Genomic DNA, 15,944 nt, shown 5'->3' with positions numbered 1-15,944 from the left:
CACAGCCTGTTAATATGTGTAGGTATTATAAACAGTAGAGTTCAAAAGTCTGAGACAGAATGTGAAGTTAGACATGTTTAAAATCCATCAGAAATTAATACAAAAAAACATATAGATGTTTTAATATATATTTTTATGTGTATTCTCTTGTTTTACTTTGTTTTTAATTTGTGTGGATTTATAGGAATTAAGTTCAAAAGTAACAGATTGTATTATCCTGCCATCATATAGTGTAATATCATATACAATGATGTACAATAACAGTAACATTAGTGCTTTACATTTGTCTTTCTGTCGCTCTGAAGTTTTACTGTTTGTAGGAGCTGAATCAGACAGTCAATACCTGATTGATTACAGTAATCGATACTGTAACTGTTACTGAGCTGTGAACAGAAAACAGAAAATGTCTTTACTCAGTTCTGAACTTTGTGTTCGCCATGATTCTGTGGAGTGTGATGAACAGTGATTGTCTTTGTGTCTGATCTGAAAACAGTGTTTGATTAATGATGATTGATTGGTGATTGATTGGTGACTGAGTCAGAGGTTTTGGTGAATGTAGTTTTCTGTTGTCAAGAATAAATGGAGAAAACAAAGAGAATAAAGGTGACTGCAGGGAGGAGGAAGGTGAGGAGGAGGGGGTAAAGAAGAAGAGTGGGGGGGTGGAGAGGAGGACACAAGGAGACAGAAAAAATTTGTCAGTCGGGGGGGGGGGTCTTGCTCCTACTGGGGGGGGGCTTATGTCTGTGTCCAGGGGCCCATTGTGTCTCACTCTGTCCACGAGGAGGAAGAGGAGAAGAAAAAGAGGGGGAGGAGGCAGAGGAGAGAGAGAAGATGGGAGTAAGAGGAGGAGGAGAGGGCTGAGGGGAGGACAAAAGGAGAGGAGGAAGAGGGAAAGGAGTGAAAGGGGGAGAAAGGACCTAAAAAGATGGATGTGAGGGGGGGGGCATCAGATGGAGGAGGGAGGATACAGACAGACAGGGTGAGGAGGAGGAACAGGAAGAAGAGGAGGAAGGAGCATCATCAGGACACACAGACCGACGGACAGACGGGGGGGGGGGAATGGAACGGAGCCTCCGTCGCCGCCTCGAAGCTGCTGCAGCCGGACACACAAGCAGCAGATCCGGCCGCAGACACGGAGCCATGGCCGCTGACGGCAGCCGATCCACGGCCTGCACCGGCTCCAGCCTGCTGCAGCCGGTCAGTGAGATCACCAACCTGCCGCTGGACCAGGTAAGACCCACCGGGACACCTCCACACAGGGGCCGAGCCTCCCAGCCTCCCAGCCCGGCGGTGGTCTTTCCCGGAGCTCCGGGGCGGAGACCGGCGGCTGCTGGCTCTCACATTCTGTGCGGTAAAAGCGGCACGCGCGGCCGGAGAGAGTGTGACTGATAAATAGGGCGGATGAGACGGAGTGAACGATGGGTCTGTCCGACACGGAAAATGGACGGAGGCCTGTCGGTGCAGAGACGGTCCGGTCTAAACGGTGTCTGAGGCTGCTGTGATTACTGTGGTGCAGCGGGACGGTGTGTGTGGCTGACAGCGTGGTGTGTGTCCATGGTGTGTGTCCATGGTGTGATGTGCAGGAGAAACATGGAATAACTGATCAGCTGATCTGTGCTCATGTTACTGACAGGAAGTCAGTTTAATTTTGTGTTTTTGAAGAAGGTGAAGATCAGAACTGGGTGGGTGGGGGTGGGGGGATGTCAGAGAGCTAAAAAACGATCATTTAGGTCGTTTGTGCAGCAGGTTAATATGACCCATAGTTACGTTTTGTTGCTAGGCGACATCTAGTGGCGGAAGTAATTATGACAGGAGCAAAGTCTGAAACCTTTTATCCATGAGCCTCCACAGAGTTAACCAAGTTGTTGTAATCGTAACCATGACAACAGAGATCGTCCAATGTTGAGGAAGTGCTCATATGAACCCAAATCAGCATATTTTCCTAAACCTAACCAAGACACGACCTTTATTATAGTAACCATGGTGACTAGGGTAGGTACACCTCGGTACAGTCGCCTGTTTATTATGGTAACCATGACTACTGAGGTCCGGTACGCCTGCAGCCATGCAGTGATTTCAGGAGACACTCCTACGGGTCGTATCAGAGGGTTGGAACAAACGACCTGTATGGTTGTTCAGGTCGGATAAACCCAGGTCCTCGGCCCAAGTCTGGCCCACATTACTTCCACATCTGGAAGTAATGTGTAATGAATAATGAGTCCAGCTGGTATCCTCCAGTGTTGGCTGACAGATGTGGAAGTATCATCTGACAGTCATGTTGTCAGGCTTAAAGAAGAAAAGCATGTGGGCCAAGTGTGGGCCGGATTCATTAAAACATGGACACCCATTCATTATGAGATAATTAGACTAAAGATGATCTTTGTCTCATTATAACAGGTGAACGGTCAGCTGTGATCTGTCAATATGAAACATCATCTCTATCTAAAACACCACGGAGCCTCTTGGATTGATTACTGTCAGGTTTCAAAATAAAACAGCTTCAAGCTCTGGACTGTTCCAGATGATTAGTGTAATTAAATCACTAAAGGATTAACTGACATGACGAGATCAGCAGACCTGAGTTAGGTAATGATCATATCACCTGATCAAGCAGCTGTTTACCTTCTCATCCAGCTGTTACACATCATCATGATGATCCATGTGTCACCTGATGAGTTTCCGTTTCCCTCTCTGTTAGCTCTATGTTTGGTCTCCACCAGCTCCTGTGTAAACACCTTAATTTCTCCTTAGCTGAGGGAGTTACTTAAGAGTGTTGCAAATGAATCTCTGAAAAGGTTTCCTTAGTTAAGGAAAAAAGTTCAGGCATTTGCACCAGTAAAAGAGATTTTACAGCAGTAAAACTCTACTGTTTCCATGGAGACTGTTGATTTGCTGCCATTAGAAGCCGGTCTCTCATCCTCCTGATGTTTTGACGGGAATTTCACCAGGTGAACTTTGGTCTTCTGTGCAACTGCTTAACTGACTTTAAGTGATTCCTTAAGTGTAAAACTAAGATGAGGAGAAAACCTTAAATACGCAAGGGAACATTTTAAGGAGAAAACTTAAGGTGTTTTGTGAAACCTGCCCACAGCTCATTAGTTGCCGCTCGGCTGATCACTGCAGGTGGAGACCTATCATAAATTAATCTTATATCTTGTGACAAAAAGGAACGAATGTGATTTAAAAACACAGAGAAAAAAATATATTAAATATAACACAAGAGATAAAATGAAAAAACTTCCCATCCCTCCCACACACGTTAACAGGTGATATATAATCAGCAGTGTAACAGGTAGATGTGCCTGCGCTCTGATTGGCTGAGAGCCAGGCCTCTGAACAGATCCTGATGGTCCAGGTGAGGGATGAGGATGAGGATCAGGTGACCCACAACGTTCTGCTGCTGCTGATTCAGGAGATGAACTCTCTGAGTCGTACTCTTACTTAGGCACTTAGGTTACTTACTGGTTTTACTGGGAAACATCATTACCAGTCAGTCACAGGGGGGTAAAAACTTGATATTGAGCAAGGATGTCTTCAGTGAAGACCCTCCATCCTCCAGACCACACCTGCTGACCTGCTGGGTCTGAACTCTGTCTGCTCGTTACTGACTCTAGTCACTCTGTTTATACAGCGTCCATTACTAATGAGCTATACCACAGACTGATCACATGGTACACTGTGTACTACACTGTCAGAGTACTACACCCTGTCAGAGTACTGTGCTGTTTATCCAGTCATATTTAATATGAACCACTTGTGTGACATTATGTCATAATTGCTGTGAAGTCTCGAGTTATGGCTAAAATATGTTTTGTGAGGTCACACTGACCTTTGACCTTTAACCTTTAGTCACCAAAATCTGATAAGTTCATTCTTGAGTCCAGATGAATGTTTGAGCCAAATTTAAAGAAATTCCTTCAAGGTGTTACTGAGATATCGTGTCCATGAGAATGGGACAGACGGATGGACAACCTGAAAACAATATGGCTGCCACTCTGACTGTCGGCGGCGTGGAGGAATAATGACGTACAGGGCGGTTTGATAAACGCCACGAGACAGGTCAGATTCTAAATGTCATGTGTAAATAGCCACACCCACCCTGTGACTGTGAGCAGAGTCAACTCAGGACTGAGGCTGGATCCTCCTGAGGAAACAGGAAGGAGAGAGTGTGATGAAGACGTCCGTCCTCACAGACCGAGCTGCTACAAGGACGTGGGTTTAATGAAGCTCCACCTCTCAGCGTCCATCTTTCTCTGACTGCTCACTAAAGCAGCAGAGGGAGACCCCATCACATTGGAGGTCGTTCTCTCTTTTAGCTCAGAGACCTCAGGAAATGAAAACACTGAACACACAGATAATAAGAGTAATACTCCAAACTTCTAGTACCAGCACTGCAACACAGAAATATAATACAAGTACTCCATAACAGGTAGAAGATGCAGCCATTTACTGTTCCAGTCGTTTTCAGCAGCTGTTGAACAAGTTGAAAACATAAGCTCAACTCTTCCTCTGTCGCCTCTGGGCATTGTAGGAAAAGATGTATTTTTCTTGGGATGCTCTTGTGTGAAGTAATGTGTCAGATGGACAGCAGGTCGTAGCTCTCACGCTTTAAATATCTTCTGAAGGTCTAATTTTATCAGCTCAGACGTTAGAGACTGTTCACCAGCAGACAGCTGACTGCAGCTTCACTCACCTGGACAACAGGCCAACTACCACTGCTAACACTGCTAACATTACTGCTAACAACACTACTGCTACTGCTATCATTAATGCTAACAACATTACTTCTACCACTGCTAACACTACCGCTAACACGCTACTGCTACTGCTGCTAACATAGCTGCTAACAACATTACTTCTACCACTGCTACCACTGCTAATACTACTGCTAACAACACTACTGCTAACAACATAACTGCTAACAATACTACTACTGTTGCTGCTGCTGCGGCTGCTGCTGCCAACACTACTACTACTACTGCTAACAACATTACTGCTGCTACCGCTAACAATGCTACTGCTACTACCACTGCTTCTACTACTTCTGCTACTGCTGCTAACATTGCTGCTAACAACATTACTTTTACCACTGCTACCGCTGCTAACACTACTGCTAACAACATTACTACTAACAATACTACTACTACTACTGCTAATAACATTACTGCTGCTACTGCTAACAATGCTACTGCTACTGCTACTACTAGTGCTTCTACTACTACTGCTAATACTACCACTGCTACTTCTGCTACTGCTGCTACTGCTAACAACACTACTACTGCTGCTGTTAGTGTTGACAGCATCACTACTGCTGCTGAATCCTAACTGTTGAATATGTCCCTGCTTGAATTAACCTATAGTTGTGTCTGTTTTCCCTCTCTTTGTCTGCAGGTGAACTTTGTGGTTTGTCAGCTCTGTGCTTTGCTGTCGGCCTTCTGGTTTCGTCTCTTCCTCCATCCCAGAAAAACCAGTCCCTTCATCAGACATGTGGTGGCGACTCTGCTGGGACTCTACTTCGCTCTATTCTGCTTCGGCTGGTAAATTTACTGCGATACAATATTATTCAAAAAAATCTGACAACGATTTGTTAGTTATGTTTTCAATAAGGATTAAAGAAGAGTGACCCAGGTGTGTTGAGATTTTACAGTGTAAAAGTCAGGAGACAGTTTCTACATGACATCATCTCTCCATTTCTTTACTATTTACTGTCATTTATCATAAATACAAATCATACTGCAACTTGATTTTAAGAATAGTTTGTTGAAATGTTTGTTCGATAGAAACTACAGTGAGCATCTGGTTTGAGGAAATTACTGGACCTTTTTAAGACAAAATTGCTGCAAATCCAACAACAGGTGGTGCTGTAACACTGGTTTCCTGTTATCTCAGGATTAAATTGTACAACACGATGAGCTCATCAAAATGAGGAAATATGATGATGTGTTACTTTTTAGAAATATCAATATCTAACATTGAACCTGTCTTTTTGATCAGCTCATTAACTTTTTCACTGCAAGTCAAGTTTGGAAATTGATTGGTTTGACGTTTTCAGTAGGAACCAATGGGCTCGGAGTCACAGACAGAGGAGGGAAGTGTTGAAAGACGGACCAACACGCTGTTGATTTGGCTCTGAACAATATAACATAAGAACAGACTTATCCTTTAAGTCTAAATGTTGTAGTATAATAAGTATAATATCTCATTAGGTTCGTTTTGGTGTTTGGAGGTGAATCTGTGGAGGTGTGTCTGTGTCTCCAGGTATGCTCTTCACTTCCTGGTTCAGAGCGGACTCACTTACGGCATCATGATCCTGACTGGAGTCGAACACATGCACAAGTAAGCTTCACAAAGTCCTCATATCACTGGTTTATGGAAAGCCGTTTGAGCATTTATTCGATATCCTTGATATCAAACGTAAGTTTCCTCTACTAGTTCGGTCTTTGGCAGCACTAGTTGGACATTTTGTCGAACTAGTCGGCCATTTTGCTGTACAAGTCGAACAAAAACTCAAACTAGTTACGCTTTTTCAGCAACTAGTGACACTTTTGGCCGACTAGTTCGGACAAAAGCCGTACTAGTTGAGCCGAGCGCCGTACTAGTAGCGCCAAAGTCCCAACTAGTACGCTTTTTTGCGCACTAGTTGACTACTGGACCCAACTAGTAAAGCTCAAAGTCTTACTAGTTAAGTAGTGTGCTGCAAAACCGCCGACATGTTAACTAGTCGAGCGCAAATTCGCCTTACTAGTTGACTAAAATAAATAAAATAAAATAAAATATGAAATAGTGTAGAGTGTGGTGGTGATACGACAGAATTGTATGTGTTATTTATATAATATACTAATTCTAAACATGTTGTATTATAATAATACCATATATATTATTATATTACTATTAATAATTATAATTTAAGACTCCAGAGGTCCCTCTGTGACACTGATGTATTTGGCTGATGTTAAATGAAAATGTTGCTGTTACACAAAGTCAGAACAGAATAATATTGTTCTGGCTCGATATCAAAGGTTTTCTAACATCAGCTACAAAGAAAGACAGAAAGACGATGTTCAGACGCCTGCAGGACAATTTGTTGTGATGTTTGAATCAGCGCTGTCTTCCCTCTTTGAACGAAGCTGTGTTTGACTCAAATGATTCAGCAACACAATCCCACAGTCATCAAATAAGATGTAATCTCTGCTTTCTAACAGACTGTAAAGCAGCTGTAATCAGGTCTAAGTCTTTATCAGTGTGTCTGAGAGTCTGACACTCATCAGCTGCTGCACACACAGACACATCAACACAGACACGTCCTCAAACCTGCTCATGAGTCATGTCAGACGGGCTCACCAGCAGCTCCCTCTGAGGACAGCTGAGTGCTGGAGGTCCCGTTCAGAGCCGTGTTGATTATGCTGCCACCTGCTGGTTCCCCGGGTCATCACAGCACCTGAGTGCACAGTCCATGTTAAAGGTCCATCCACTTTTAAAAAGCTTCACTGGTTGAGAGGAGAAAACAACCACTCACTTACAAAACTGTTCAAAATAAAAGCACCAAAATATTGAATTGGTTATTGACTATTGTCACTGAGATAAAACTTTAAAGAGGCTTTACATCTTTACAAAAACTAGAATCTGCTTTTCCTCCACTCAGACTAGTCTCAGGTTACATCCTGTTCATCCAGAGTCATAGAAAATATGAACTTTTGTGTGAAACTTTGTCGTAATTGCTGTGAAGTCTTGAGTAACCTTTGACCTTTGACCCCCAAATTCTAATCAGTTCGTCCTTGAGTCCAGGTGAATGTTTGTGCCAAATTTGAAGAAGTTCTGTCGAGGTGTTAGTGAGATATTGTGTCCACAAGAATGAGATGGACTGAACACCTGAAAACAAAATGGCTTCCGCTCTGACTGTCGCCAGCGGAGGAATAACAAATTCATTTGTTTATAATAAATACTTCATAGTGAAGTGATTTCCTCAGTCAAACTACTCGATTCAGGCTGAAGAGGTCAAATTAACCAACAGTTCACACCTGTGGCCCCTTGGAGGAATTTGACCTGTAGTGACCTTTCACCTGAGCCATCCTCTAGCGCCTCCCTCAGGAAAAACTGCATGTTAAGCCCCACTGTGACAGAGTCCTGTTGTGTTTCAGATACTGCCTGCTGGTGGCTCTCAGCTACCTGAGTCTGTGTCAGATCACTCGAGTCTACGTCTTCGACTACGGCATGTACTCTGCCGACTTCACCGGGTAAGACCGAGACCCCTTCAGTCCTTATCCTGAAGTCCAGACTGTCTCTGCTGACCCTGAACCTTAGTCTGTCTCCACCCTCACTGCTGTCCTTCTCTCCTCAGCCCCATGATGGTGATCACACAAAAAATCACCAGCCTGGCGTTTGAGATCCATGACGGTGAGCATGTGACCACATCAAGCTTCTGGTTTCTAAATGGTACGTAGTGCTCAGACCAGCAGCTGACGGTCAGTTTTCATGTCTTCCATAGGAATGGCTCGAAAAGAGGAACATCTGACTCCAGGACAGAAGATTTTGGCCATAAGGTTTGTTTGACTGAGGCTCCACCCACACTGCTGCGTTTTCATTTAAAACTCATCAACTGTCCACACGACTTCCAGTTTTCAAGCAACTAAAACTCTGGGGTTGTGTTTTATTCTGAAAACTCTGGGGTTGTGTTTTATTCTGAAAACTCCTGGGTTGTGTTTTATTCTGAAAACTCTGGGGTTGTGTTTTATTTTGAAAACTCTGGGGTTGTGTTTTATTCTGAAAACTCTGGGGTTGTGTTTTATTCTGAAAACTCCTGGGTTGTGTTTTATTCTGAAAACTCTGGGTTTGTGTTTTATTCTGAAAACTCTGGGTTGTGTTTTATTCTGAAAACTCCTGGGTTGTGTTTTATTCTGAAAACTCTGGGTTGTGTTTTATTTTGAAAACGCTGGGGTTGTGTTTTATTCTGAAAACTCTGGGGTTGTGTTAAATTCTGAAAACTCTGGGGTTGTGTTGTAGTCCGAACAGAAACTGAGACCTTTGTAAACGATGAGGTCACAGCCACGGTCTCTCCTGATTGGCTGTCATCAGCCTGGACTACCAGTGGTGAATACAACATGATGATGAATGACAGAGTTACAGACCTTGTTGTCTTTGCAGCTGCTGTTGTTCACTTACTGTACATTCTGTTTTAATGCTACAACTGTAGAGGAGACAATCTACTTCCTGTTTACACCGGCTCACACACGCTCAGTGCAGGTGACTGCTCCAGAATGTGAGTTTTCAGGTGGTAGAAACCGTAGTCGCAGCCTGCGTTCACTTTTACCCCTGCAGGAGTTACAACATCAACCAGCGCATTACTGAACATTTTTAAAATGTAATTCTATTTTTACCCCAAATAAACAAGTCGAAGCACAATTTATATTAATCCTAAATATAATCAGAAGGTCATGGCCCCTTTAATGAATTACAAAGGATCATTTATTCACTATATTGTCAGTTTAACTTCTGTCTCACTCAACAAGCAACATTAAGACAGTCCTGTCTCATGATGTCTGTCTCACCTGTGCTGAAAGTCTCTCTCCTCCATCTTGTTTCTCTGTGTCCGGACATCTTCACCTTCCTCCTAAACTCATCTAACGTGCAGTATGGAGGGAAAATATCTTAAAGTCACTTCACTGATAATCTTCAACATATTTACCATTAACTGACAACGACACAGTGACGCTGTAGAATCTGTGTTTACCTGCCTCAGTGATGTTAGTCTTCCTGTCTGCGGGTCTGGACTGCAGCTGCAGCTCAGGAAAGGCGGGAACTTCGGTCCTGAGGAGTCTTAGTGTTTATTGACTGTAAGGTGACCAGATATTTAAAATGAAACCAGAAACATTTCCAGTTCGATCGTCAATAAATCATTAAAATATCCAATGTTTTTATTGATTAAATAAGAAAGGGAGATATTTTCAGCTCGTTATCTTCCTGTGAAAACAATTCTTTCCTTTGGCACTACTTTGTGTGTGTGTGTGTGTGTGTGTGTGTGTGTGTGTGTGTAGGAGGATGCCCAGTCTGCTGGAGTACTTCAGCTACAACTGTAACTTCATGGGGATCCTGGCCGGACCCACCTGCTCCTACAACGACTACATCGCCTTCATCGAGGGAGACCCCCGTCGCCATAGAGACCAGGATGCTGACAAGAAGCCCAACGGCAAGCTGAGGCAGAGCGAGCCATCGCCAAACGTAGGTCACATGACGGCAGCTCCTGTTGTTGCCATGACAGCAGACACTAAACTAAACTGGAGTCGTGGTGTGTGTGTTTCCTCAGACGGAGGTCATCAGGAAAGTGGCCACCTCCTTCTTCTGCCTGCTGGTCTTCCTGTCCGTCTGTAAAGTCTTCCCCGTGGAACGAAACATCGACGACGACTTTATCGCCAATACGCCCTTCTATGCTCAGGTGGTCTACCTGTACCTGTCCATGCTGACCACCAGACCCAAGTACTACTTCGTCTGGACGCTGGGTGAGTGTTGCAAACCTGGATGTCTTCATCAGTCTGTCTCACCTGGTCCCAACACCTGTTTTCATCAGCCCGTCTCACCTGTCCAACACCTGTCTTCATCAGCCCGTCTCACCTGTCCAACACCTGTTTTCATCAGCCCGTCTCACCTGTCCCAACACCTGTCTTCATCAGCCTGTCTCACCTGTCCCAACACCTGTCTTCATCAGCCCGTCTCATCTGTCCCAACACCTGTCTTCTTCAGTCTGTCTCACCTGCTCCCAATACCTGTCTTCATCAGCCCGTCTCACCTGTCCAACACCTGTCTTCATCAGCCCGTCTCACCTTTCTAACACCTGTTTTCATCAGCCCGTCTCACCTGTCCAACACCTGTCTTCATCAGCCCGTCTCACCTTTCTAACACCTGTTTTCATCAGCCCGTCTCACCTGTCCCAACACCTGTCTTCATCAGCCCATCTCGCCTGTCCCAACACCTGTCTTCATCAGCCCGTCTCACCTGTCCCAACACCTGTTTTCATCAGCCCGTCTCACCTGTCCCAACACCTGTTTTCATCAGCCCGTCTCACCTGTCCCAACACCTGGCTTCATCAGCCCGTCTCACCTGTCCAACACCTGTTCTCTTCAGTCTGTCTCACCTGTCCAACACCTGTCTTTATCTTCTCTAACCTCAGCTGACGCCATCAACAACGCCGCCGGCTTCGGCTTCAACGGCTACGACAGTGACGGCTATCCTCGCTGGGACCTCATCTCCAACCTGCGGATCCTCAACATCGAGGTGAGGTCATCTCTGTTGTCAGACCTGGAATCTGTTTCTCGATGATGTCACACTGACTCACATCTGTGCTCTTCCAGTTCGCCACCAGCTTCAAAGTTTTCCTGGACAACTGGAACATTCAGACGGCGCACTGGCTCAAAAGGTCTGAACACATCAACACCTTGATGATGTCACCAAACTCACTTCCTTGTTTGTGATGTTGAAGCATGTTGTGAAACTGCAGTGATGAGGTGAAGATCAGCTCCACCTGTGATTAGCACAGAGCAGTGGAGCAGTGTCACCTCCTGGATTTATTCTCACTGCTACAAGCTGCCTTCCATTTTTAATGAATTATTATTAGAATTTTTCCAATGAAGATGGTGACAATTTTTATTTTCTCACACAGTTTCATTGCAAAAAAAACAACATTTAAAAAACGTCACAACCTATTTTAGCTGCACCGATCCAAAACCAGCCTGAGAAACCCTGAAGGGATGGACAGTAGAAGTGTCACTCATGGTCTGTCGTCGTTTCTCTTTGTGGTTGTTTTGTCACCGTCTACGTGTCAAACAAATGAACCTGCTGGTCATGTGTCTGACCTCTGACCTCTGGTTGACAGGGTGTGTTACGAGCGATGTCCCTACCACCCTACAGCAGCCACCTTCATCCTGTCAGCCATGTGGCATGGAGCGTATCCAGGCTACTACCTCACCTTCCTCACCGGCATCGTCATCACACTGGCAGCTAGAGCGGTGAGCGCTCCCTGCTAGTTACAGCTGTGTCTATGCTAACAGCAGCTCTCAGGGGCTACGCTAACATTAGCTCACATTATGTTAAATGACACTGGACTTTCACTGTATGCAGCTACCTGAATAAATACTGTTTCCTCTCAGGTCAGACACAACGTTCGGCCACACTTCCTTCAGTCACCCTCCCATAAACTGGTCTATGATGTCATCACATGGGCGGCCACTCAGATTGCCATCTGCTACACAGTGGTGCCTTTTGTCCTGTTGTCTGTCGGCCCGTCGATAAAGTTTTACAGGTCAGTCTGCCAGACGGGTTTAATTAATTCAGGTTTAGCTCTGTGTCAGTCAGGTTCAACTTTGATGAAGTTGAGGTTTAACTTTTATTGGTCAAGTTTAACCCAGGTTTAACTTTGTGTCAGTCAGGTTTAATTCAGACTAATTTTGACTCTGTCAGGTTTAACTTGATTTCACGTTTTGACGGTCAGTTTTAACTCAGGTTTAACTTTTTAACAGTCAGGTTTAATTCCAGTTTAACTTAGCATCAGTCAAGCTAAACTCAGGTTTAACTTTTTTGTAATTGGGTTCAACTCTGGTTAACATAGTATCCGTCCTCCCTCCTCCATAGGTCCTGGTACTTTGGTCTCCACATCGGTTGCGTTCTGCTGGCTGTGGCGTTGCCGGTCAAACCGAGACATCTCCGTCTCAAAGACCAGAAGAAAAAATTGCCCCAGGAGCCAGTCCAGCACCACCTGGAGGCTTCAGACAGCAACTGCAGCCAGAAGGAAAAAACCACGAGACAGACCACAAAGAACAATCGCGTATGACATTATATTTCCATTCACTTGTATAGAAAGACCAGGAGGTGAACCACATCAAACGGACCTTCTTCCTTTCTGGGGTACAGAAACACGATGGTCAAGTTAAAATACTCTTTTATTTGGATTCATGGGGCAATGGAGATGAAAACATGCCCTGAGTTTTGAAGGCCTGTGTTGTACTTGATGAAGTGTAGTCCCATGAACAACTGCCCGGATAGCAATTGGACTCCGAAAACCAACAGAATTGAACATTGTTTGGGTCAGGTGGCAGATTCAGACCAATCTGTAGAAAGTACATATATATACTGAACTGTCATGGCCGCCTGTGTAGTGTTAAACTGACTCAATTTTCTTTCCTTTCAGAGCCCTGCAGACTGTCCATCTGCAGGAGTGAGTGGATAAAGGGAGGAATAACTGAATGGATGAACGGATGATTAAATGAGATTATATGAAAAGACAGAATGAGTAAGTGGATGAATAAATGAGTTTGGTGAATGAATGGATGAATGAATGAGCAGGCCAGTGAGTTAGTGCATTAAACAAGTAAATGAATGAACAAAGAAGAAGAAGAAAATGAACTTTTCTCCTCCACATTCCTCTGATTTCACAGGTCGACTGTCATCGTGTTATAATCTCTTCAACCACTACGTCACAGTATCATAGACATGAGTTTTGGAGAACGTGCCAATGATTATTCCACTCAGTCGCCTTAGTTGTTTTGTTTTGTTTTTTTACAAGAAAAATGCTGTTCACTCTTTCTTGATGTGTGAGTGCTGAGGAAGACCTTGTGTTTACATTTGTAGATGTCAGTTTTTGTCAAGTAGTTATTTATGTAATCTGTACCACTTTATGAGAAGGCACCAGTTATAAAGGGTTTATGAGCTGTAATTAATGGCTTTAATAATGGATAATAAATCATTTACCAATACTTTATATACAAGTTATTAGCTATTGATAAGAACAAGTTTTAGGGCTCCAGGTTGTGGAAAATCCTCCAACGGCACATAACTCTACATTTGTACCTTTTCTTTGCACGTAGATCAACAAGTAATAAATTGCAGTTGTAATATTAATAAACAGTTTCTAAGAGGAGTTTGCAGATGTCCAGATGTTCTGCAGATCAGTGGACAAACAGTCCACTGGACAGGTCTCCCTAAAACATGTTCTTATTATTGTCTTCTAACTGATCTGTGGCGCATCAGTAAATTATTTATTAACCATTAACAAAGCCACTGATTACTGCTCATAAACCCTTTATAACTGGTGCCTTATCAGAAAGTGGTCCCATGTAATTTATGTGATTCAAACAGATGTGGTTTGGTGCCAGATGTGCAGAGAGATAGACTGAAAAAGGAAAAGAAACGCCTCACAAAATTTTAAGAAATAAGCTCCAACTCTGAAATTCAAATGTCCATGGTGTGAACTCAGATTAAGTCCTTCTTCCAGAAAAGTGAACTCAACATTTCCAGCTTTTGGTTCAGTGAAGGGGTTCGATAGTTTTGTTCCATAGTTTTGTTCCGTAGTTTTGCACAGATAATGCTATAGTTCAAATTAGTTTCTAAGATAAATTAGCTTAAATTAGCCAACTCCTGAGTGTTGCAGCTCTGGTTAACTACAGGCTTGATTTAGTCCAGGGGTTGGTTCAGGTTATTTACTAGCATAGATGCTGTTTGCATTGAAACTCAAACTATTAACCTGTTCAGTGTTAGTGTTAGTTAATGGTTCAGTTTAACAAACAAACAGTTTGGTTAGGGTTAGCTAACAGCTGAGTGCAACAGGCTTCATTTACCTAATATGCAGTTTAGCAGGTAGAAGAGTTTAGAGCTGCAGCAATTAGTTGATTAATTGATTAGTCAGTTGACAGAAGAATAAGCAGCAACTATTTTGGTTTAATTCATTTTTCAAGTTAAAATAGTGAAAAAGTGCCAAACATGCGGTTCTAGGTTCTCAAGTCATAAATGATCTTAACTGAATCATTTGGCTTTTGACTGTTAATCAAACAAAACTCATTGTTTTAATTTATATTTTATATGATTAATTAAAATAAATTATTTGCAGACAAATCATTAATTAAACTAATTGTTACTTGCAGCCCCAGACAATTTTCATGTTAGCTGTCTCTTGATTGAAGAAGCTAACCAAGTGGGTTCAGGCTAGCTAATGGTTCTGCTTAGCTAAAAAAGGTTGTTTGGTGTTGGCTAGCAGCTTAGTGTAAAAGCTAATGGTTAGACAACATCAGCTAACAGGAGCTAGCCGTAGGTTCAATTTGGCTAATTAATTATTAATTAAGTAACAGTTTATTTTAGCTGAAGTTTCTCTCCAGCAGCTATAAAAGTTAATGTCACCAGAATGTTTGGGTTTCATACAAGAAAAAATGTAATTGTTCTGCACCAACTCCTCACTCCAGTAATGTTTCTAAAATGACATGTACCATGTTAACACTGCATAGTTCAGTAGCCCTGTGTACGATCCGTTAAATGATCACGTTACTAACTTTTCCATGATTCCTTGTTTTCTGATGACCTGGTGTTTTTCATCATCGTCAGGGAGAACTAGTTACAGGAGAAAAAGGACATTTTGGATTCAGCATCACCTTCTTTGTTTACATCTGTTGTTGTTTCTCCTTTCTTGATTTTCCTGTATGTTTTCCTGTTTCCGCATTTGTATTTTTAGCGTTGTGTTTATTTCTTAAAATTTCATGAGAGCTGGTTGAGGATGATAAATACAGAGGCTCTAGGGTGACTGTTTGAGATGATACACAACAATTAATAATCTCACACCGAACCAGCCACTATCTGTGGGTTTGATATGGACAATATGTTTGTTTGTTTTTTTGTAAATTATGTGATTAAACCTTGGATTTTTTTGACACTTGACATCACAAGTGTGTTAATCAGTGGTTGTGGATGTTTTAAAGCTGAAATGAAATGGATGTAAGATTTGTGTGGTCAGGAGAAGGGAAACAAAGAGTTTCTGGTAGGAATAATAATCCGCAGACTGGGGCTGGGACACAGCTCTGGAAGATAACACCTGTCCTACTACATATCCTCACGTGCACTTTAAACCCTAATAAACTGATAGTGGATCATGAGTTCCTCCTCTGACATTCCACTCCACTGTTAATAAGTAATGA

The 15,944-nt window shown here is 43.1% G+C and overlaps 1 protein-coding gene across 1 annotated transcript; it reads left to right on the top strand.

Moving 5' to 3' along the window:
- Nucleotides 1-1,106: 1,106 nt before the first annotated feature.
- LOC111231651 (membrane-bound O-acyltransferase domain-containing protein 2-like) lies at nt 1,107-14,027 on the top strand. Its single transcript, XM_022758850.1, has 14 exons — nt 1,107-1,230; nt 5,392-5,537; nt 6,259-6,336; nt 8,139-8,234; nt 8,339-8,394; nt 8,486-8,540; nt 10,032-10,215; nt 10,301-10,493; nt 11,162-11,265; nt 11,343-11,407; nt 11,864-11,996; nt 12,138-12,289; nt 12,619-12,811; nt 13,175-14,027. The coding sequence occupies exons 1-14, from the start codon at nt 1,141-1,143 to the stop codon at nt 13,211-13,213; spliced, it is 1,584 nt and encodes a 527-aa protein (XP_022614571.1). The 5' UTR covers nt 1,107-1,140; the 3' UTR covers nt 13,214-14,027.
- The last annotated feature ends 1,917 nt before the right edge of the window (nt 14,028-15,944 follow it).

The sequence above is a fragment of the Seriola dumerili genome, unplaced genomic scaffold, assembly GCF_002260705.1.
Source record: "Seriola dumerili isolate Sdu_G_001 unplaced genomic scaffold, Sdu_1.0 BDQW01000312.1, whole genome shotgun sequence".
NCBI classification, from domain to species: domain Eukaryota; kingdom Metazoa; phylum Chordata; class Actinopteri; order Carangiformes; family Carangidae; genus Seriola; species Seriola dumerili.
Note: the sequence above shows the minus strand (reverse complement) of the source record. Positions and strands in the feature narration are given on the sequence as shown.